The sequence below is a fragment of the Pan paniscus genome, chromosome 12, assembly GCF_029289425.2.
Source record: "Pan paniscus chromosome 12, NHGRI_mPanPan1-v2.0_pri, whole genome shotgun sequence".
NCBI classification, from domain to species: Eukaryota; Metazoa; Chordata; class Mammalia; order Primates; family Hominidae; genus Pan; species Pan paniscus.
The window spans coordinates 89,678,172-89,701,541 of NC_073261.2; the positions used below are offsets into that span (position 1 = coordinate 89,678,172).

The window sequence follows — 23,370 nt, forward strand, 5'->3', positions numbered from 1 at the left end:
TTTGATGACAGAAACACTTTCCCCAAGAGGTGGACAGTCTCCCTCCAGTGCCCCCAAAGCCAATCTTTCATTTACAAATGAATACACTGACATGGGCTCTTTGACAGTCTTTGAGCTTGGTTAGTGTGAAACTGTTTCCTAATGGCCAATCACCTCTGGATAAACATAAAATGGAATTTCTGGACATGCCCCACTGAGGACTAGACTTTGGATTTCTGGTGAGACCCCAAAGGCTCAGATATCACAGAAGACCTAGCTTGAAACAGAGAACATGTTTCTCTTTGCACAATCATCACTACAACGGTAGTTGATTGGAACAAGATTCTCAAGGGGCACTGAGGGGCTTCCTTAACTGGTCACAAAATTTAATGAAACAAGTGATGACTTGTAGGCCAACAAAAAAATAGTCAGGACAGCAGACTTGATTGCCCTGAAGAATGCTACCCCTTCTTGCAAACCAAGCATGCTGGGACTGTACAGTGTGTGTGTGTTAAAGATTCTTGCCCTCTGAAGCCATGATAACTTTAGAAAAGATATAGATGTTGCAGGAGTAATTTCTTTGTCTTTTTTTTTTTTTTTTTTGAGATGGAGTCTCGCTCTGCCACCCAGGCTGGAGTGCAGTGGCGCCTTCTTGGCTCACTGCAACCTCAGCCTCCCAAGTAGCTGGGATTATAGGCACCCGCCACCACACCCAGCTAATTTTTGTATTTTTAGTAGAAAGAGGGTTTAACCATGCTGGCCAGGCTGATCTTGAATTCCTGACCTCAAGTGATCTGCTAGCTTCAGCCTCCCAAAGTGCTGGGATAACAGGTGTGAACCACCACGCCTGACCAGAAGTTATTTCTTGACGGATTATTATTATTTTTTCCTTTTATATAGAATGGTTAGAAGACAATCACGTAGAAAGAGAACGATGGTAGCAAGATAGTATAATTTGAATCCGGATCACATACCTACATTAGAAAGTCCTCCTCTCTGGGTAATTTTCTCTATGGCTGTCTTCAGATCTCGAGAATTCGTGTGTGTCTTGAGGTTAAAGTGAGTAGCAGGGTTGTCTCTGAAGAGTCAGAACAAGAAATACAAATTAGCTGGAAAGTTAATACCTTTGGAGGAAGGCAGAGATCATGGTTGATTCTTTTATATACAAATAGAAGCTGCTTCAAAGCCTTCTGCTATGGCTTGTAAAATGTCCCATTGTGGACTGGTGTGTGTAGAGAAAAGGAGGCTATTTCAAGGCTCAGAAGGCGTGTGTTGACTGTGCCATTTCCTGGCTGTGTGATCTTGAGGAGACAACTTCTCTGGGCTTCAGATTCCTCATGTAGATGAAAACATCGTTATAACACCCATATTGCTAATGAACGGGACTGTTGTCAAGTGGGATTTTGCAAATGTCAGGATCCCATCTGTGGAGTGCTCAGCGTTCTCAGCCTACCCCAGACCCCCCTCTCCAGAAAGAGAATCTCAGCTGTCAGCCACTCTCTGGGTTACCCTTAGCACTGGAATTGCACGTGAATAGTGGTACCAAGGAGACCTCTCTCTGTTTCTCATCCTGCAACCGGCTGACACTACTCAAACTCATCTAGAAGGTCAACATCTATTTTGCTGAAGACTGAAAAAGATTAACTGGGGAGGAGTTGGAGTGAATTCAGTGGAAAAACACAATAAGAATCCCTCTCTAGAAATGAATCCCCACGAAGCGGCGGAGTGGAGGGTGTGGAGGCGTGCAGGAGGGCGGGTGTGTGTGCATCGCACCCAAGATGAGGTGTGAGATCACATCTCACAAAGCGCTGACACTCAGCCACAGGCAGTGCTGACTTCGTGGGCGTGAGACCTGCGCAGTCACACAGGGCGCCACGCTCCAGAAGAGCCTCAGTCAGAAAGGCCCAGGCTTGGCATAGTGCTCTGCTGCTGCCGTCCTGAAATTCTTCATCATTTTTGAACAAGCTGCCCTGCACATTATGTAGTCAGTCCAGGCTAGAGGTTACTGTTTTCTTTTTTCTTTCTTTTTTTTTTAACATGGAGTCTCACTCTGTCACCCAGGCTGGAGTGCAGTGGCGCGATCTCAGCTCACTGTAACCTCTGCCGCCCAGGTTGAAGCAATTCTCCTGCCTCAGCCTCCCGAGTAGCTGGGATTACAGGCACCTGCCACCACGCCTGGCTAATTTTTGTATTTTTAGTAGAGACAGGGTTTCACCATCTTGGCCAGGCTGGTCTTGAACTCCTGACCTCGTGATCCACCTGCCTTGGCCTCCCAGAGTGCTAGGATTACAGGCATGAGCCACCGTGCCCGGCCATTTTTTTTTTTTTGAGACGGAGTCTCGCTGTGTCTCCAGGCTGTAGTGCACTGGCACGATCTTGGCTCACTGCAATCTCCACCTCCCGGGTTCAAGTGATTCTCCTGCCTCAGTCTCCCAAGTAGCTGGGACTACCGGTGCGTGTCACCACACCCAGCTAATTTTTGTATTTTTAGTAGAGATGGGGTTTTGCCATGTTGGCCAGGGTGGTCTCCAACTCCTCACCTCAGGTGATCTGCCTGCCTCGGCCTCCCAAAGTGCTGGAATTACAGGCATGAGCCACCAAGCCTGGCCATAGAGGCTACTAAGTTTTCAAGAAGGAGAAGACTTTTTTTTTTTTTTTTCAGAGACACGGTTTCATTCTGTTGCTCAACCTGGAGTGCAGTGGCCCCATCTTGGCTCACTGCAGCCTCAACTTCCTGGGCTCAAGCAATCCTCCCACCTCAGCCTCCCAAGTAGGTGAGACCACAGTTGCATGCCACCACACCCGGCAAATTTTTTCATTTTTTGTAAAGACAAGGTCTTGCTATGTTGCCCCTGGCTGGTCTTAAACGTGTGGACTCGGGCAGCTTATTGTCCTGTTTTGGCCTCCCAAAGTGCCAAGATTACAGATGTGAGCCACCATGCCTGGCCAAGAAAACTTTTTAAAGTAGCCTTTCTACAAACACCAGAAATGGATCCAGGAAGAAGCGGTTGTGGGCAGTTTCAGGTGGGAACCTCAAGGATGCTGACTATGGGTGGATTCTTAGTGAGTCCATGCGGACCGGGACAAGTGGTGCAGTCACAAGGAAACCAGTCAGCAGGACCTGGGAGAGAGGAGAAAGTGTCTGCCTCCCCGCTTCCTTTCCTCCATCCCTGTTTTCCAAACTGCTCTCTGTCTCAAAATGATCTATGCTATCCCCAGAGGGTGGCTTATTTACAAGGCAAGGGATGAAAAACAGAAAGAGTGGACACCTTCAGGGAAGACAGGGAATTTAAAACAAGCTTAACCAAAGTGGGGCACTGGGGAAAAACCCAAATAGATGAAATTTCACCAGAAGAAAACCAGGTTCTATGGTTGGGACTAAACAGAAACAAACAACAACACAGCAATCAGCAGAATGGGGAAATGCGGGTGTTGAGGTGGGCGTGACCTTCCTATCAACCTACAGTGTGAAGTGTCTTGATCTGAGGCTAAAGTCACAAATTCAGGGAGGAGGAGTCACACAGTGGAGGAGCACTGTGGCTTTCACTCTGTATTCTTCCCCTCGGGTTCTAGGGCTTATGGGTTCATTTTTTAAAAATTTTATCTATTTATTTTTTTCGAGATGGAGTCTTGCTCTGTTGCCCAGGCTGGAGTGCAGTGGCTTGATTTTGGTTCACTGCAACCTCTGCCTCCAGGGTTTAGGCAATTCTCCTGCCTCAGCCTCTGGAGTAGCTGGGATTACAGGCACCTTTCACCATGCCTGGCTAATTTTTTTTTGTATTTTTAATAGAGACGGGGTTTCACTATGTTGGCCAGGCTGGTCTCGAACTCCTGACCTCGTGATCCATCTGCCTTGGCCTCCCAAAGTGCTGGGATTACAGGCCTGAGCCACTGCACCTGGCTGGGTTTATATTTTTACAAAGCAATTTCAGTAAATGCTATGTACACTTTTACTTATACAGCCCATCAGCCACCATCCCTCAGGTCCTGGCCATTCCTCTACATACACTCATTCGCTTTTATTCCCTACCCTGTATGTCTACTGTAACACCGGGAGTCTTGGCACCCATGCTTCTGGCTGCCCCTAAGAATCCCTGTGTTGGTCTCTGTAGTGTTAGTTGTGTGGCCATCTGCTAGAGGAACCTTCAGTCCTCAGTTCTGCCCGCAAAATTCCCCTGCTTGGAAATCATCAGAAATTCCCATTGCTAAACTTGGTATTTTGGCTTTCAAAGCATCCATAATTTAATTTCCAACTATCATGTTAAGGCTGTTCTCTTTCTTATTCTCTCTTTCACTCTCTTTTTTAGGATATTCCATGTTCTAGTCAAAATGAACTGTTCACCCTTTCCCACTTTTCTAGCTTTGTGCATTTGCTCACTTCTTCCCTCATCTGGAAAGCCCCAGTCGTGCCCACCCTCCAAGCTCAGCGACCCATCTCCCTTACCCCCAGCCCCAGCTGACAATCTCTCTGCCTGACTCAGCTTTCTCTAACCAACACCTTGCATAATATGTGGCGCCTACAGGCACTCAATTAACAGCATTAACATTTCTTTGTTCTATTTCTGTGCATCTCTAAACCTCTAAACTTTGGTGTTCCCTAGGGTGCTAGCCCCATCATGCATCTCTTCTTGGCTTATGCACATCCCTGGGAGATTTCATCAACTCCCAGGACTCACAGACCATTCATGTGCCAAAAGCTGTCTGTGCACTGGTTGGTCCCCTTTCTTGAACCTCACATATACATAAAATGGCTTCCATACAGCTTCCTCTGGAAGGCACCTCAGGTTAGATATTTCCAAACCTGAAGTCATTTATCTTCCAAGCCTGATCCACCCAACCACCCATCTCCCCATCTGCCTTCCTCTCTGACTCACTCAGTCATCCAGCAGTGTGTGTTCCTGACACTCTCCTCATCAAATACCACGTCCTGTCAGACCTACCTCTAAATATCTCTCACATTTCTCCCATCCTTTCCGTCCCCAAGTTTGGGCTTTCATCTCTTTCCTGAATATTGCCAGTTTCCTACCTGGTCCTAACCAGGGCAGCTTCTGCAGTGGATGTTTTATCCAGTTGGCTCTAAGTGTTTCACAGAAACAGATTAACTAAGAAGTTATAATGCCTCTTCCAAGAAGTCTAATTGTGTACAGTATTTGTCATTTTGGGATCTTCACCTTAAGAGAGCCCCCAAACTGTATAAGCTTCAGAGTCCTTAAAGTCTGGATCTTCCCCTAGTGACCAAGGGTTATCAACATTTTCAGAGCCAAAAAAAAAAATTGGTTGAAACAAAAAAACATATTGGCTACAAAATGAAAAATTGCAAAATTGACACTGACAATAATAAATATGTAATTGTCCATCAAACATAATGTTATTTGTACATTTTTTACATTAGTTATAATGTAAAACATTAATAGTAAAATTTTTAATTTATAAAAACTGAATTACATTTGAAAATGATTTGTGGGCTAGATTTTCTCACTTTGCACAATTTCCTGAGGGTGTCTGGTGACTGTCAAGAAATAGTAGCCAATCATAAATTAAACATTGCTCATCGACAAATAATTTAAAAAGCAAAAATATAAAGGTTCCTTTCAAAAGTTTTTACAGGCCAGGTATGCTGGTTCACGCCTGTAATCCTAGCACTTTGAGAGGCCAAGACAGGAGGATCCTTTGAGCCCAGGAGTTGGAGACCAGCCTGGGCAAACAAACACAAACAACAACAAAAAAAACTAAAAAAAAAAAAGTTTTTACAGAAAAAAAGTATTTAATGTTGAACCTCTTCACTTAGTCATTTTCATGATATTCTTAATATTGATCATTAAGGTGCTGGGTTGATGTTGATCACTTTATAGAGCAATTGTCGATTCCCTGTCTCTTTCCCATACCACATACACAGCTGAGTCTTGTTAGTTTTGGCAGTTACATTCTATAAATTTGCAGTTGCCATGAGCACTGAATTAGCAAGTACTGAGCCATTCCTTCCAATGGAAATACAAGTTTTGGTTCCTGTGAGCCTCTGGTCACAACATTTTCATCAACAGAACAATATATAACCTTGTTTTACATGTGTTTTTCTTTGAAGACATTGAATTTAATATATGCTTCTTACAAATAGTTAATTATATGCAGTATATCTTTATAATAAGATATTAGCTGAGAAGGGTTTACCATTTTCCTGAATTTGGATAACATGACCTTAAATTTCTTTGGCTTTTAGCCTTACAACTATGCTGCCCACTATGTTTTTTTTTTTTTTTTTTTTAATCAGTCATCATCTCATGAATTCGTAAGTTTAGGCTCTTTTCCATAGCTTCATCACACCCTTTAGATATTATTTCAGTACTTTCTGGAGTGGACTCATATACAGACTAGCAAATTTCCTCTTCTTTTTCTGAATGCACCAAATTATTGATTCATTAACATTGAGCTCACAACCAATAGCATTGTCACTCATGTCTGAACAAAGCTAATTGAACACACTTGTTTTCTCTGCAAGCCACAACCCAGCTTCTTGCACTTAAGAAAGCTAGCTAGCATTTCAGCACTACATTTGGAGTCCATTTTAAATAGCAAAATCACCAAAGACAAGCACAAAAATGTAAAAAATGTGGCACTAAAAAAAGACTGCAAAAAGGACACTTGAAGAGAGTTGAAACAAGAAGGCAGAGTGGGCTGGGTGCCTGTAATCCCAGCACTTTGGGAGGCCAAGGCAGGCGGATCACCTGAGGTCAGGAGTTCGAGACCAGCTTGATCAATATGATGAAACCCAGTCTCTACTAAAAATACAAAAAAATTAGCCGGGCGTGGTGGCATGTGCCTGTAATCCCAGCTACTCGGGAGGCTGAGACAGGAGAATCGCTTGAACCTGGGAGGTGGAGGTTGCAGTAAGCTGAGATTGCACCAGGGCAACAAGATCCAGCCTGGGCAACAAGAGCGAAACTCCGTCTCAAAATAAAATATAAAATAAAATAAAATAAAATAATAAAATAAAATAAAATAATAAAATAAAATAATAAAATAAAATAAAATGAAGGCAGAGTGTTGTCTTGTTTGACCTTAGCTGGGAAGATGTGCATCAGGTGACTCCATTTTTTTTCTCCACCTCTACACATGTCCAAAAAATGACTGCAAATGTTCCTGGAATTACAAGTTTGAGGTTACAAATAAATTTAAAGTTTAAGGAGTAGGCAAATTTGCAAATACAGAATCCAGAGATCATGAGATTTGACTGCAACCTACTTGAGAACAAGCACTTTCTCCTAGCTTCCAATCCCTAGTGCTTAGCATCCAGGAGGTACTAAATAGGTAATTGTGAAATAAACAAATGGAAGAAAGGAAGCTCAAACATCCTCTCCTCTCTCGGTTCATCCCCAGTGGAGGTGAACACTCTACTTCTGAGCTCCACACTGACCACCCCTTGCTTCTATTACATCCCAGATGATGAATCCATCTTCAGAGGCATACAGATGAGCTACTCATATAATGAATGAATAGGTGCTTCTAATTTTTTTAACGGTATTTCTTTTAAAAATATTGCCTCCCTGGATGGATTGTGAGGTCCTAAAGAACAGAACCTCTACCACAGTTATTTATTTAAACAGATTGAAAGGTTGGATCAGAGGACCTCTGAAACCCTTTCTGATTGCTAAAATTATAATTAGGGGCAAAGGCATGGAAGTCATCTACCAAGGGAATTAAAGTAAAATGTAATCAAACCACTTAGATGAATTTTTCATCAGATCCTCTGCAAATGACCAAGGGCGCAGTACATGGCAAACACTTAAGAAATATTTGTTAAATTTCACTCTAATCATAATAATGAATAAGAAATCATTAATCTGCAGTCCGTGGCAGGTCTCAGGACCACAGTATATGTGTCCTTTTCCGAGATACATAGGCTGATGGCCTGATTAACTCTAGCCTGGTTACTCTTCAGACTTGGAGACTGTTTTAAAAGTTCAAAGAGGTAAGCCACTAAATTTTTATGCAAGCAATCTTTTAACTTGTAATTTTATTACAGGTTCTTATTAAATGCAAACACAAAATTTTTTTTCTAGGGAATATCAAAGATTTCCTTTGAAAATAAGAGAAGAAAACATAGAGGTTGATAGCTCACAGAGAAAATTTAGATTGTTCTGTGTTTGGAGGAAGACCTAGGATTAATGAAGAGGAATGACAGGGAGCCAGAAGTTGGCCATGCCTAAAAAGAAGGAATTTGTGTAATAGTAAATGGCTACGCTGCAAGGGTTTAAGAAGCAAACACCTGTCAGAAATGGGCACAGGTGTTTGATTCCTAGGAAGGCTTGAGGGCTAGGGACAGGGAAATTGGATGGATCATCAGTGTTTCCAGACCTACCTGATGATAAAACTCACCTAAGGCACTTACTAAACTATATAGGTTACCGTTCCTCTCCTTGAAAGAAAATCCATGGGGCTGGGAGATCCAGGTGATTCTTATTCTCAGGAAAGTTTGTAAAGCTCTGGATTCTAGAAGGCTTCTGAGGCCCTTTCAGTCCTAAAGTACCTATTCTGTTTAAGCCCCAGGGTCTACTGGTTTACCCCATGACACTCTGAGTCACACAGAATGAGCCTCTCAAATGGATTTTTGTGCCAGTAGAGAAATATTAACTAATCATAATTCCCTCCAACAAGAACTTTTCTAAACTATTTTCTCAAACAAGCCATCAACTTAAGGTTACAATCAAATAACATAACTATTTAGCCTTTTAATTGTTTTACTAGCTAATATGTGATGCTTTACGGACTTAGTCAATGAGATGGACCATGCCTGTAAGATCAGGAGGATGTTTCAGGTCACACGACAGTGGCTGCAGACTTGTCCCTTGAGGGTATTACCTGGTTCAGATGGAAAATCATTCTGCCCCCATCCCTTCAGACAGCTATGAGCTCTGCTAGAGCAGCTATTACCAGCCCAGGGTGCAGTGGCCTGGGCCAATCTGCTCAGGAACTTTGCACAACTAGCCCTCGATGAATGGGAACTGGTCTTTTCCACATTTCCCAGCATCAGAGAAGGAGGAGCATGGTCTTAATAATCAAATTTCGTTTTTAAGTGAGTGGGGTTTTTTTTTTCTGCAATAACTATGAGAATTCCACTCATCTACCAAAAAGGGTAGAAAATTGAGCTGCATGAACCTCTTCCTGCTGGAGTAAATGTGAATCACGTGCAATATGCTGATCTGAGAGCCACTCCTGAACAAACTGGCTCACCAGCTGCTAATCTGCAACCACATCACAGGGCTCAGTGAGTGCTGGGGAAGTGGGGCATCTTGGCAACAGAGCTTCCCAAGCTCAGATGTGCATCTGATCACCTGGGGATCTTGTTAAAATGTAGAGTCTGACTCTGTAGAACCCGAGTGAGGTCTGAGGTTCTGCATTTCTAACAGCCTCCCAGATGATACTGTGGATCACACTTTGAGTAGCAATGTCTTAGAGGATGCTTTAGTCATAATAATAATAATAAAAATCAGCAATGGGGCTTCCAGTGATAAAACGAAGGGAGGAAAATAAATAAGTCTAGAGAAGGGAAATGAAAGGCAGAGAAAAAGGGAGGAGGGTGGAGCTCCCCCAGCCCTCTGGACTGGTCACTGTGGGGGTCAGGGGTCACTGGGGGACTGGGCTTCACTGGAGGACAGCACAGGCCCATGAGAATATTCCGGTCTTCACTCTGGTTGCACCACAGAATCAGCTGGGGAACTCTAAAAAATAATGATACCTGGGCTCTACACTCAGACAATCTGATTTAACTGATGTGAAGTTTGGTCTGGGCATCTGGAGTTTTAGGACCTCCCAGGTGGTTCTATTGGGCATCAGGGTGCCCATCTGCTTCTCTGGGGGGAGACTGATCTCAGGGACCCCAGATAAACCCAGTGGATGTGTGAGGAGAGCTGAAAGGGGAGGGGTGGAAGTCAAGCGCAGTCGTTTGTATGTACCTCCAGGAGCCCTGCATGACAGGGAAAAAAAAGCATGGGAGGAAGAAGAAAAACCTCAGAATCTTATGATTCTTGGGCATATTGTATTCACAGTTCACTTGGTCTTGAGACTCTGTGTTCCTGAGGAGTGCGGCTTGTGGGCCTTACCTGCCTGTCTCTCAGAGAGGAGAGAAGTGGCATGGTGGGGTCTTTGCAAGGGGCACTAGGCTCTGGAAAATCAGGCCAGGCAGGTGACAGGGAGCTGTTCTGAGATCTTGAGAATTACAGATTAAAATACCAAGCTCTGGGTCTCATCCCCTTGCCAGATTCTGGTTTGATAGGTCTGAGGCAGGACCCAGGCATCAGCATTTTAAAAAGCTCCCCAGGTAATGCCAACGTGAAGTCAAGGCCCAGACAGCCCCTTCCTGCTCTGAAGTCTGAGGGTGGGTGCTGTAATTCACCTCTGCCAGCCCCCATCCCAGCTGCATTTCATGCCCCGGCCCCTCCCACTCCCTTTTTTTTTGGCTGCAGACTCAGAGAATGAGACAGAGTGGTCCTCATTGCCAGTTGTATTAGCTTCCTATTGCTGTTGTAACAAATGATCATAAACTTGGGGGCTTAAACAACACACACTTAGTTGAGAGTTCCGGAGGTCCCAAGTCCGACGTGGGTCTCCATGGCTGAAACTAAGGTGTGGCCAGAGCTGTGCCCCTCTCTAGACGCTCCAGGGAGAATCTGTTTCCTGGTGTTTCCCAGCTTCTAGAGGATGCCTGCACTTCTTGCTCATGTCCCTTTCCTCCATCTTCAAAGCTAGCAATGTCACATCTCTCTGACTATGTTTCCATCGTCACACCTCCCTTTGAATGACAATAGCTGGGAAAGCTTCTCCACTTCTAAGGACACGTGTGGCTACACTGCAACATCCCTATAATCCAGGAGAACCCCCCCATCTCAGAGTTGTTAACTTTAATCACATCTGCAAAGTCCCTTCTGCTGTGTGAGGTAAAACATTCACGGTTTCCAGGGATTTGGACATTGACAACTTCGGGGTCATTATTTTGCCTGACATACCAGACACGGCATTTTGCTTCTTCCCCTCAACTCTGACTGTCCTGCACTTGGTGGCTCAGCCGACCTATGGAAGCTGCTCTGCCCAGCTGAATGCATGACCACGAGTCTTCAGTCCACGGGCTGAGGTTGGGTGGGCTGAGAAGTGAGAAGACTAAGGAGATGCGGCCAATTCAGAGCCACTCACTAAACCACAGGACAGCTATTATAGACTCATGAGCAAGGAAAAGTCTATTTGATTTTCAAATGAAGAAAAAACCAACAGTTCCCTTCATCCCACAACTGTTTCCAATTTTGATATCCTAGGGTTGATTACAAAGAACGTGTGCAATTATGTTCCATTTATACTGAGATGGGGGCCTGAAATGAAAGTGTAGTGAAGGTCTGGAGGACATTTAGCACCTGTGGGTCTGGGATGCAGCTCAAATGCAAGGTGTTTGGCCACGTTACTAGAGTTCACCTAATGGCTTGCCCTGGCTGTTCTTTCATTGACTCTTTCCGTGTTCCTGTTGGTATTAGGTGCAATTATAAGCCTTTTGGTTGTATAATTTGAACTTAGAATTCATGTGCAAGACAGGGGCTTGATCCTTGGCCTTTTGTCCACACACGATGTCTCAGTCTTTAGGAGGTGAAAAGTAGCAATTATCAGACTCTTTCCTGGCAGATGAGCGAAATCTCTGCTTTCAAGACAGTTTTGTTTGACATTTTAGGGATTAACTCAAGACTAATATTTGTCCTCTGCCCCAGTCATGCATTTAGCTGTGTGTTCTTGGGAAAGTCAGTCAACCTCTCTGACTCTGTATCAAAAGCTGCCTCTATTCCTGGAGGCGTGTGATGAGTGTGGTAGGAATGCTGTGGTTGCTGACAGGTTAATATGATTGTGGGTTATGGGCCCTGCAGGTGGAGAACATGGGAGAGGGTGCTTGCCCAGTTCCATGGTGGTTAAAACTTCTGTTGGGCCCAGACCAGAGGTAGGATCTCAGCCAGTGCAAAGTGAAGTTATGAAGGAGCAGAAACCAAGAGCCCGGCAGAGGATGCTGGTCAGCTGAGAGAAGATCAGAATGGAGAGGCAGAGAGGTGTAGAGATGCAGGCAGAGGAGGGGAAGGGGATGGCCAATGTCTCATCAGTCCTGTGAACACTTTCCTTTCCATGAATCTCCCTTCACCTGGGCTACCTGGAGTGGTTTTCTGTTCCGTGTACCCAAAATGTCTTTGAGTAGGAGACTGAGGAGTCAAGATGTGTTGCATTTTGTAAATGAGACCATTTTTATAGGTCTTATATTTTTCTTTACCTTTTTCCCAGTTAATATTTAGTATGAGTCTTTTAACTTCTAAATTTGTCTTTCAAGTTCTAAATTTATGTCTAAATTCTGACTCAGCTCTCCTAAGGAAACCCAAGGAAGGAATCTTCCAGGAAGCTGTGTGGACCAGGGGCAGTGGTAACAGAGGGGAGAAGGGAGGGAAGGAGCAGTTCTGAGCTCCGGAGTCCTCCTCCCTTGGCCAGGTCCTTCTCAACTTGAGTCTCTCCTTCCAGTGCTAGTTCTTGATGAGGCGGTCATTTGTTTATAGGGCCTCATTTCCTCACTACAACACAAAGAGGTAGAATCAGGTGCTCTCAAGGCCTCAGCCTGTGATTCCAAGAGTGCAGGGATGATTTTAAGGGGGAGCAAAGAGGGCGTTAGAATCTGGTGAGAACCCAAATCACCAGGATGCCCCACTTCCTTCCTCTGTGTGCTCTCATGCATACAGTGGGGATTGAAGGGGACCATCCAGGAGAGGAAGCTGGGCAAGTGAAACCAATAGCAGTTTCTGCTGAATAAATGTGTCTCCCCCTCAGCCTCATCATACCCTTCTCGGGCCGCCCTCTCATTTGTTTTGTTTCCCACGCTCCACGGATGGTTGTATCACCGCTGTGCAACACATCAATTCGTCACTGATCACCCCACCTCCTCGGGACCCTGAGACTGAAAGGAAGGGAAAGGCAGTTATCTGGTCTGTTAGTCCCACATTCATTTATTGGATGTCTTCTGAATACAGAGCTGGTCACTGAATTACAGGACGCCAGGGCTGGCAGAGCCCTAATAAATCATCTAGTCTGACCCTCTTGCTATGCAGATGGCAGCACTTACAAGGAGAGGTTAAGTGACTGGCTTAAGGTCACACAGAGGAGCTAAGGCCCGAATTCAGATCAACTGTCAGCGGTTCATTGCGCTTTCCACTCCACCCTGCTGCTGGAGGAGGGCGAAGATGATAGATTAGCTTATGTGAGCATAAAACAGTGGAAAACACACACATTTCCCTAAGTGCTCCAAATTAATAAGAACCCCGTGAAAAAGGCAGACACAAGGGATTTTTTTAGATAGTAAAACTGAAAAGCATGGGGGTAAACTCTTGCTTGTGAATGGCGATCACATTAGGAGTATGTGGGGAAAATGTTTTGGGGGAAGGTGTCTTTATTCTTCTTCCTTCCCTGCAACATTTGTTCTCTAATCCATGCTCTCATCAGCAACACTATTCTCATGCCATTTTTCTTTTCCCTGACATATTTATCATCTTATTTTCATATTATACTATAAAGCTTGGTATATACAAGCTTTTAAAGCAGCTATTTTTAATGCAAGATAACACAGCAAGCTTTGAGCCTCCCAGTAAAATTAACTAAGGACATTTGGCATTAAAACGCGTATGTTTCCTCTCTAGTAAAACCTGTCATCCTTTGGCTATCTGTAAAAAGTAACATAGGAATGAAAATGGGTTGGCATTTTGAAACCAAAAAATACCCCCTAAAACTGCACTTTTCTTATTTCAACTCAAAAACTTCAAGATAGATCACCTGAGCTTGAGAGGTGACATTTGCAGCAATGGGTTATTTTTATCTAATTGAGTGTGACTACATACAAGTGCCAGTTAACTCATCTATTAATTTTTCCTGACAGGAATAGAAGGTAGTATCAAATGTGTTATCGGAATTAAATTCTAAAAACACAAATGTAGGTTCTTATGAAAATAAAGCATTTTATTTATTTCTCTTGACAACTCAAAAATAAATATTGATCTCTTTGATAGAACAACCTTGGTTAAAATAAAACCTCTGAAGGCACTGGAGACCCCGCGGGTGTTGTCAGGTATGGATAGTTTTTCTTTTCAGGAGGGTGAGTAAGCTGTGACCGCACTTCTAAGCAATAGGCACCAAAGGTTATGATGGTTTCCACTTCCATCACCCCTTCCACACCCACTGGTCCTTTGTAGAAGGCATGATACCCATCCTGCCCTCAATGATTCTTGGTCAAAAGGCTACCTATTTAAGATGTGTGTATAAATTTAAGATTATGCAAGCTTGTTCTTTTGATTGTTTATTATCAGTATCTGTGTATCTGTTTCAGTGAGAAACCTATTCATATCTGAAATAAGAGTGATTTATTACCGCCAAATGAAAGATTGAGACTGGATGTCAACATGAGCCCTCCATTTCTACCCTAAGTATAATAATAGAGCAGGTTGGCGAAAGTCATCTAGGTGCTCAGCTGACTGATGGGGGCCGTCTCTCTTCCCACCCATTCTTCTCCATTGCCTGGTGAGTTTTTCCAGTACCAGTGCAGGGGCCTAAGGTTATTTGGAGAAAAGAGAAGATACAACCTAAAGCACCATGTTCTCTAGGCGTCTAACCTATAGGTGGATAGGTTGTAGCACAGGGTGGAGTCCCTCAAACAAGTGCTGTAATAGGGTTGAAACCAGATCCAACCTTCATGATCTACAGATGAGGAAACTGACAATCAGAGAGGTGAAGGCCTAGCCCAAGGCCACACAGCTGGTTATTGGCTAAGTTAACACTCACACGCATCTCTCCTGTTTGCCAGACAAATAAATATTCTTGAGTGCAAATGCCATCTACTTACAAGTGTTTTTTAATCTGTCCCTTCCTTCAGGAAGTCTCAGATTTCTTAAAGGCATCTGGATTCCTTCAGTTTTTTTCATTTACATTTGCATTAGGGAAGAGAACAAATCTGTGCTCAAGGACATGTTGGTAATATTTGTGGCATAAAATTAAGCACGTGGCATAAAATTAAGCACATGGCATGACTTCCTTTCTGGATTCAGAACATTAACTGCACTTACCCATACTGGACAACACCCATCAGTGGACCGGCAGGGCCAATGTCAAGAGCTTGGGCAACATCAGCCAGGAGCTGCTTCTGGATTCGGAATCGCCGTTTGCCAATGCTGGTGCTCCCATCAATTAAAAACGACAAGTCAATTTTGCAGTCTGCGGAACGGAAAAAGACTCTATTATTCTCATGATCTCTCACTGCATTTACCTGGGCATCCTCTTGTTCTTCTTTCTCCATCAGAGCCCCCTGAGAAATGATAAGAAAGGGAAAAAGAGGTAGGAAGATGCAGGATATATTTATTTACATCCCACAGGGGTTTCCCTGAGCACCGGGGTCTTGGACACTTAGGCTAGTCCTTATTTCCATAACTGTTTAAAACTCTATGTATCTGCCACAGTTATGGGTTTCAGAAGCAGCGACGTCCTAGCCAAGCTTGGGAAGGCTGTCAATGGTTTCCTAGGCTAAGATCTTGTAAGTGCAGACTCCCCGTTGTGAGAATTCATCAAGACTGAGTCTCAAGAGCGTGTGGCTTTTTGCTCTCATCCTAACTTTTTAGAAACAAGTGTTGGATTTTTATAAGGTGTGAGAGATCTGCAAGGCCAGCACTGAGGGAGGGCAGGAATTATAGAATAAGAAATTGATATCAATCTTCTCCTTCATTTCCCTGGGCAAGGGAACCAAAGAAATTATCTACATAGTATAGGATGTCAGCCCTTGTTCGTAGCTATCTGAGATTTTTTTTCTTTCTTTCTTTTAGTTGTGATGAGGACTAGGATAGTTATTCTGGCTTAGGATCTCTGGATTTCTGTGGATATATGAAGGTTATAAGAGAGGTAAAGGGATGGATAGGCTGCAAGCTCTTTTCACCCTCTCAAACATCAAAAGGAACTAGTGAAAAGCCACACAGGCTAATGGAAATTAGTGTTTCCTTTGCTGTAGACAGGAATGATATCATCTCAGTATAAAACTGACTATTCAGTGCTGACCAGAGGTTCTTATTGGGAGCTATAGATCCCTTTGATTAGTAAAAAGTGAAAAATAAATTATTTAACAGTTGCAATTTAGAAGACAAAAATGTTTCAAAACAGAGCTCCATATAGGAAAAAAAAAAAGAGTGAGTAAAGTTGGAAATTTCTAGGCTGGTGTATCCGAGAGGACACTGGGGCACTGCCCATTGTGGGTGGGGAGCAGCGGCCAGACAGGCCTGCACCTCTCTAATCTGCACACAACCACCCATGTTCTCCACGGTGCATTGTTGCCACAGAGCTGGAGTCTTCCCATTCTTCAGGAGGAGAAGCTCTGTAGGTGGAGAGGGTTGTTGCTGGTTTTAAAAAATTGTTTTAAAGATGAAAGCAATAAATGAACATGAGTTGACAAAGTTTTGAGCAGAAGAATTGATGAGAAATATTTATTGCTGAGTGCTACTGCAGAACTGTGATTAGGAGAAAAGTTATACCTGAGAATGTGTTTTATTATCTTGCAGTGTTGCATGGCAATCAAAACCAGGGAAGTAGGAGATGAGAGGGACCCGTCTGGGACTGGCTGACTTCACTCCATCTAGAATCAGGGCACCTGTTTGTACCTTGGCTCAGTAGCAAATCTCAAAAGAAAAGCTTTTACCTCCTGTCTGCCTGGGTGTTCAGTGCCTACCAATTCATCCTTTTCAACTGGCTTCCCTTGTCCTTTGCTGTCCCCAAACTGCCTATACCCAAGCATGATCTTGAGATGAAGAATGAAAGAGGCAAATAAAGTCCAGAAGCAGAGTTTAAAAATGCCACTAAAACCTGGGGTAAAGGAAAGGAGAAGCAGCATGTGATTCTCATATGCAGCTTATCATGTTGTGGATTCCCAAGCAAGGCCAACTCATTTTTTTTTTTCTGGCGGGGCTTGCAGTGTGAATTGTTGCCAGCAGGTGGCAGTGGAGTTCTTCAGGGCTTGCCGCCTACTAGCACCTACAGTTTGCTAGACTCTCAGGCCCCACCCAAACCTATAGAGACAGATGTGCATTTTAACAAGATCCCCAGGTGATTCCTGTGCACAGTAAAGTTGGAGAAGTAATCCTGAGGTGGAGTTTCCCTTCCAGATGTCAGCAGATTAGTTCAATATGCCTTTTGGAATAAAGTATTTTTGGGAACAAGTGTTAATTAGAGTAAGGGCCAGAGGGGATTTTCTTTTTACATGAATAAAGTACATGGATATTGTAGCATCTACTTTGATTCCTCACAGGCAGTTTTTCTCCTTATTTCTTACATCTGGAATTGTTTTCAGGATTAACGTATTCATCTTATAGTTAGGTCTTAAGAAGGTGAGCTGTTTCTCTATTTGCTTAATTCTCTTTACTCACTAGCCTGATGGCTGATACCACGGTTCCCTTTGCTCCTCTTTTAAATGACAATGGTTCCAGCTCAGGGCATGTTTTGACTGAGACCCATGACTTTCTTATATAGAGGTGAAAATATTCTGATCTGAAGATGCCAACATCAATGCTAACAGGTAGAATTGGGTTATACAATGTTCAGTGTGAGCAATTTATTATGGCTAAAGAAGAGATCAGAGGTTGAAAGTCAAGGAAGAGAAAGTAAGATATAGTATCTATGGGAATCACTCTACCAATGTATTTAATTGCTGTAGTTTCCTTCAACATGGTACCATTTTATAGACTAATGCTTTGTGTTGTCCAATACATCAGGCCAGTGTTTCTTAACTCTGGATACATACCAGAGTCATGTACATATCAGGATTGCTAATGCAGCTTCAACAAATGAAGACTCATGGGATTCACTCTGTAAAGTTCTTCTCAAGGGTAAATGTGCAAAGGAATCAATCACTGTAGAACCAGCAGATCTGTGTTTCTAACAAGCTCCCTGGTGATGCTGATGCTGATTCTACTGGTCTCCAGACCACACTTTGGGTAGCAAGGTCTAGGGAGAACCTGATACAGTAGGTATGAGGCAGGAGGGTGGGCATCTTTAATAATGTCTTCAGGTGATTCTCATATGCAGCAAGGTTGAGCCTCACTGTCCATTGGTGGCTGACTAGTAGTGACTTCCTAGCGGAATATGCAGGTGCTTTCTTTCCATACCTTGCAGGCTACTACTATGTCTTTCTCATTTTCCTTGTTTTTCTCTGGTTCTTCCTTTCTGATATCCTCAGGTGGTTTCTCCTCCACCTAGTGTTGTTCTCCAGGCTTAAGTCTTCTGTATCTTCTTACTTTACTGTGTCTCCCTAAGTCACATTTTCTGTTCTCATAGCCTCGGTTTCGAACCATAGCTCATCGTCTTACAACTCTAAATTTCTGATTGGGCTGTTCCTTCTGAATGTCAGACCTGGGTAGTCTTCTCTCTACCAGATCAAATGTCTCGAAGAAAATGATAGACATAAACCTGCTTCATCCCCAGTGTTCCTCATTGTAGTACCATTTACCTAGTCGCTCAACTCATCTTTAACTTCTCCCTCTCTCGAACCTCCACCTTCCATCTTATAGATTCTCCCTTCTCTGTATCTCTTGAATATGCCCATTTATCTTCATTTCCACTTCCAACTCCGAGTTCTGGCCACCATCATTTGCACTAGACCATTGCCCCTGCTAACCTGCCCGTCTCCTCCTTTCATCCTTCCTTGTCTTTCCGTTCCATCCCATTCTTCACCCTGTTGCCATAGTGATGTTAAAACATTTTGATCCTCTCCCCCTCATGCACATAGACAGTTTATATCCTTCAAAAGCTTCCCTTTCCCCTTAGAACAAGGTGTCAGAAGAGAGGAGATAAATAGATCCACGGTAGGAGAGAGGCAGTTTTGAGTGGGAGTGAGTGGGAAGAGAGGAGAGAGCAGTTCAGATGTCAAAGACACCGTGGGTTTCTAGTTGTCAATTAACTTACTTGGATCTCCCAGGGATACTGGCTCCAAAGACTGTGTGCTCAATTCTTCTTTTGGAACAAGTCCTGGAAAGAGCAGTAAAACTTTTGGTGACTTACAAGGAAAGGAAGCAGCTGGCCTTACCCCATGGGAGGGGACATAATGGATATTCACACCCAGCTTGGGGGCTTGGCTTAAAGCTAACTGTGCTTTTTTTCACATTACCCCCATCCTGAGAAAAATAATAAATTAATATTTACTTACAGCCTATCAAAAACATAGTACTCTGCTGGGGGATTTGAAATCAGGAGACTTGAGTTCCGTTCTTGTTAATTTATTCTTTATTCTGAGCCTTAGTTTTGTTATCTGAAAGCGTTAAGCACTTGGCCATTGTAAATTATGTCTCTGTAAAATTCTGAAAATCTTGAGCCACAGAATGTGTCTTGCTCGAATAAACCTCCACCGTGCCAAGATCATGTAGGTCTTCAGTCAACATTTGGTGATTGAGACAATGAACGAAGATGAGTAAGGCACAAGAAGGACAATCTAATGAGGATTGGATGTGGACTGGAGGAAGACAGTTTATTTAAAAGTAACTCAAATAAGAAGGCTTAAAATGCAACTCCTCCCTCCCAGGTGTTTGAGACTAGAAGTAGAGATTCAAAAAGGTTTCATGCTCTCAGAAGCTGTGTGTGTGTGTGAGTTGCATTTCAGCCTTGGGGAAGGGGGTGTCTTTAGAGCCATTTACATGGGAGCCAAGTTCATAAATATACCATTTAAAGAAATAAAGACAATGAAAGCGAATCCTTTTAGGCTTGGTAACACGAATGGGCTTCCCAGGCAGAGCACGCTTGCAGCACTGGAAGTGAGTCTCCCCGTTTTCAGGATGCCCGGAAGTTCCGGGATTCCCCGGAGTGGAGGAAGGTGCGGGGGTCTTTGCTCGCGCTTGGCTGCAGTGAGCTTTCTACTGGCTTGTTATTTTTTCCAGTTTGCAAAGCACATGATTTCATCCTTCCGTTAAAGGTCAGCTAGCTCATCCCACTTCCTCACATCATTTTAAACATTCACTTTGGGTGGCTAACGGCATTTCTCAGCCAGGAGCCTGTCGTGGAAACGCCCCAAGACTCTGCGTTGGAGGAAGGGGAGAAGTACAAGTCCAGAGGCGGAGTCCTCTCCTTCACCTCCTTCTTCCCCTACCAGTACAATCTTCCCTCCCATGAAGAGCTGGAAGGTCTTGTGTGTTGGAGTTTCAAATATTTAATGCAGTACGCAGCAAACAACACCCATTCTTGTGAAGGGAAAACCTGAAAGCCATTTTGCAAAGGAGGAGGTGGAGTTGGAGGAAGTTAAAGTGTGCTGCCAGATGGAGTCAGGGTCCAAACCCATTTTGAGGGTGGGAAACTAGCTCCCTTCTGGCGTTTTGTCTTCACGTTTCCTCTCTCCCTTTTGTTATCCAGTATTGCTCCTTACCCCAGGCCTCCCCTAGGGAGGGAGTTTCAATGTGCCCTTTGTAGGACCCTTAAATCAGAGGCGGGAGCCATTAGAAATCCTAGGCTAGTGGAGCTCGGCCGCTATGCCAGCTGGATTATTAGACTCTTAGTTCTGCTATCCTGCGCATCTTGATCCACGCGTGGCTGAGAGGTTGGGCTGTATAGTTACCTTCATCTAAAAGGACCGATCCAGGTTTCCATGAGTCCATCTCTCCTGATTTTCAAAATTGAAAAGAAACAAACTTGTTACTTAAACCAAACCAGCAGAAACTCTTGAGTGAATTGCCGGGATGATAAGGTTTCCCAATTGTGTCTGAAAGTTCAATAAAGGAATAGAGGGCCAGAATTTTGGATGAAGCAACCTGAAATCTGTATGATTTTTTAAAATCTGAAGCTCTTAAAGTCAAAGGCGTAAACATCTTTACCAATTTCTTTTTCATTATGCACCAAGAATCTTGGAATAATGGGAATCCTTGGATTCAAAAGGAACTAAAAATTCATCCACTCCAAACCACCTCCCAATCTGTTTTTGCAACATCCCTGGCCTGTGAGTGGCTGGCTAGTGCTTGATACCTCCAGTGACAGGGGATTCATTACATATTCAACCAAAGTAGTAGATTCCTTCTTGCATTGTTGAGACTGAATCTTTTGCCCTAAATCCTTTCCCATCTATCCATACATCCACACTTATTAAGCACTCACTATATGCCTAATATCGTTCTAGGTACATTTGTCCCACCTGTTTGAATTTCCTTCCTTGGAACTACACTGAACAAATATGGCCCCTTCAGGGATCAGGCAATCCGCTTATTTCCCGAGATTCTGCTTCTCACTGTGTGACTCAAGCAGAATAAAGGAAAGTAGCACCTGGACCTGTATGCAGTAAGATGTTTAATGGCCTTCACCACAAACTGGTGCTAATGAAGTAGAAGGGGTGGAGGGGAGGAGGAGAGTCTTACTCAATAATCTCTGATCTTTTTTGGAAAATCATGGCTGAGAGGGGCTCAGGGACAGCACAAATGTGTCAGGAAGCCTTATAACACACAAATGGCTATTTCCCTTTCTTTCTGCCCCTCTCCCTCCTTTCCTCTCTTTTCCATGTCTCCCCTCCCTCCCTCCATCCCACCCTCCCTCCTTCTCTATTTTAGCTCAGAAAGTTGAGAGCATGATCAACTGTTTTATTTCTTAAAGGCTATCAGCTTTTCTGCCAGCTGAAATTACTAACACACTGAAAAAAGGGTGATATTTTTCTTTATGTGATGAAGATGCCAGACAGTTTTGAAAGGCAATCTGTTACTGCACATTCTGGTTTAATGGTGAGACCTGAGTTTAATCTAGTTCAGTCATTAACCAGGTGTGTGACCTTGAGCTAGTCACATACCCTTTGTGAGCCTTAATTTCTTTGTAAGTAATATAAGCAGATTGGGCAAGATAGTCTCCGCATTCAAGATATTTATGACATGCTTCAACATTCTGATCAAGAACATTCTGCTTCTTTAGCCTTATTACTTTATCGCCACCTACTGGTGAAAATATGCGCTTTACCCTTTTCCTAAAAAAATGTGCTGCTGGCTTCCCTCACTTTTTGCCCAAGGCTTGCTTGCTTTCTCTTTCCTTCTTCCGATGCACTCTTGAATGTCAGGAAGATTAGGATGCTGGGTGCTCTATTACTTTATCAAGAGATAAACAGTCCCCCAACATCAGGGATTTCCAAGCGTCTTGCTCCTGTCCTAGAAGCCTGTCCTTATATTCATGCCAGTTTCGGTTTGTTTGGGACAAGTTTGAACCAAATTACATTCATCCAAAAGCCAAAGGCTGAAAAATATTTGGACAGCTGAGACTTGGTGTTTTTTGGACTCAGTAGTAATGAGAAGTAAATTTGTGAGAACATTTGTATTCTGGCGTCAAGGAGGAACAGGGTGGTATCAAGAAAAGACATCAGAAGCCCATCCTGGGTCAACCAAAGACCAACTGGGAGCCTGGGGGGCTCACTTACTTTCTTTCCAGGTTTGCCTCCAGTTTTTTGCAGTGTAGGGTTGTCATAAAGACTTTCCCTACACTGTCACATGGAGGAGACTTGAAGGAGGTAAATGTGTATAAAATCACTCTGAAAAGTGTAAGTCACTCTTAGAAAACCAGGGAATTATTTTTGTGTTTTTGTGACAATTCTTGCTTGGTCATCTCATAGATACAGTCAGGTCTAAAAGAAGTGTTGGTTCTAATACTGCATGTTCTCACTTACAAGTGGGAGCTGAATGATGAGAACACATGGTGGGGAACAGCACGTGCTGGGGCCTGTTGGAGGGTTGGGAGGTGGGAGGAGGGAGAGCATCAGGAAGAATAGCTAATGGATGCTGGGTTTAATACCTAGGTGATGGGATGATCTGTATAGAAAACCACCATGGCACCCATTTACTTATGTAACAAACCTGCACCTTTGGCACATGTACCCCTGAGCTTAGAATACAAGTTGGAAATTAAAAAAACAAAGGTGTATTGGTTCTGAATGATTTCTGGGGTAAAAATGTAGAAGCCATTGGTGTTTATGGAGAGCTTGCTTAGTGTCAGGCACTGACTGAGCACTTTCTACGTATTAAGTCACAATCATCCAGTGAGTTAGGTGCAGCTATGATCCCATTTTACAGGTGAGGAAACTCATGCACAGGGAGCGGCAGAACAGAACTTTAAGCCCATGCGGGCAGGCTCCAAAGCCTACCCCTAACCACCATCTGTTTATCACAAACGAGGAGTCATCATCGCTTCAGCACCTCGGGGTACTTGGTTAGGGCACTGAAGAGCTGGGCCTGGCCCAGCCACCTGCAACTCATGCTAATGTAGTCAAGTCTTCAAAAGGGCCCAGAAGGATGCCTGCTCCTAAGACTGTGGTGCGATCTTGGTGCTGGTTCCAGCTCCTTCTGTTCCATCTAGAAGTCACCAACA

General features: G+C 43.7%; 1 protein-coding gene across 9 annotated transcripts in view; it reads right to left on the minus strand.

Annotated features, from left to right (window-relative positions):
- VIT (vitrin) overlaps positions 1 to 23,370 on the minus strand; it is a 114,779-nt gene that overhangs the window by 12,461 nt on the left and 78,948 nt on the right. For 5 of the 9 annotated variants that reach the window (XM_063594634.1, XM_063594632.1, XM_063594630.1 and 2 more), the window contains 4 exons: positions 20,600 to 20,644; positions 18,964 to 19,026; positions 15,093 to 15,240; positions 954 to 1,057 (listed from right to left, as the gene is read on the minus strand). In XM_063594634.1, coding sequence (XP_063450704.1) covers positions 954 to 1,057; positions 15,093 to 15,240; positions 18,964 to 19,026; positions 20,600 to 20,644 — 360 coding nt within the window. The remainder of the gene's footprint in view (positions 1 to 953; positions 1,058 to 15,092; positions 15,241 to 18,963; positions 19,027 to 20,599; positions 20,645 to 23,370) is intronic. The other 4 variants (XM_063594635.1, XM_063594633.1, XM_063594631.1 and 1 more) reach the window with 1 other exon arrangement.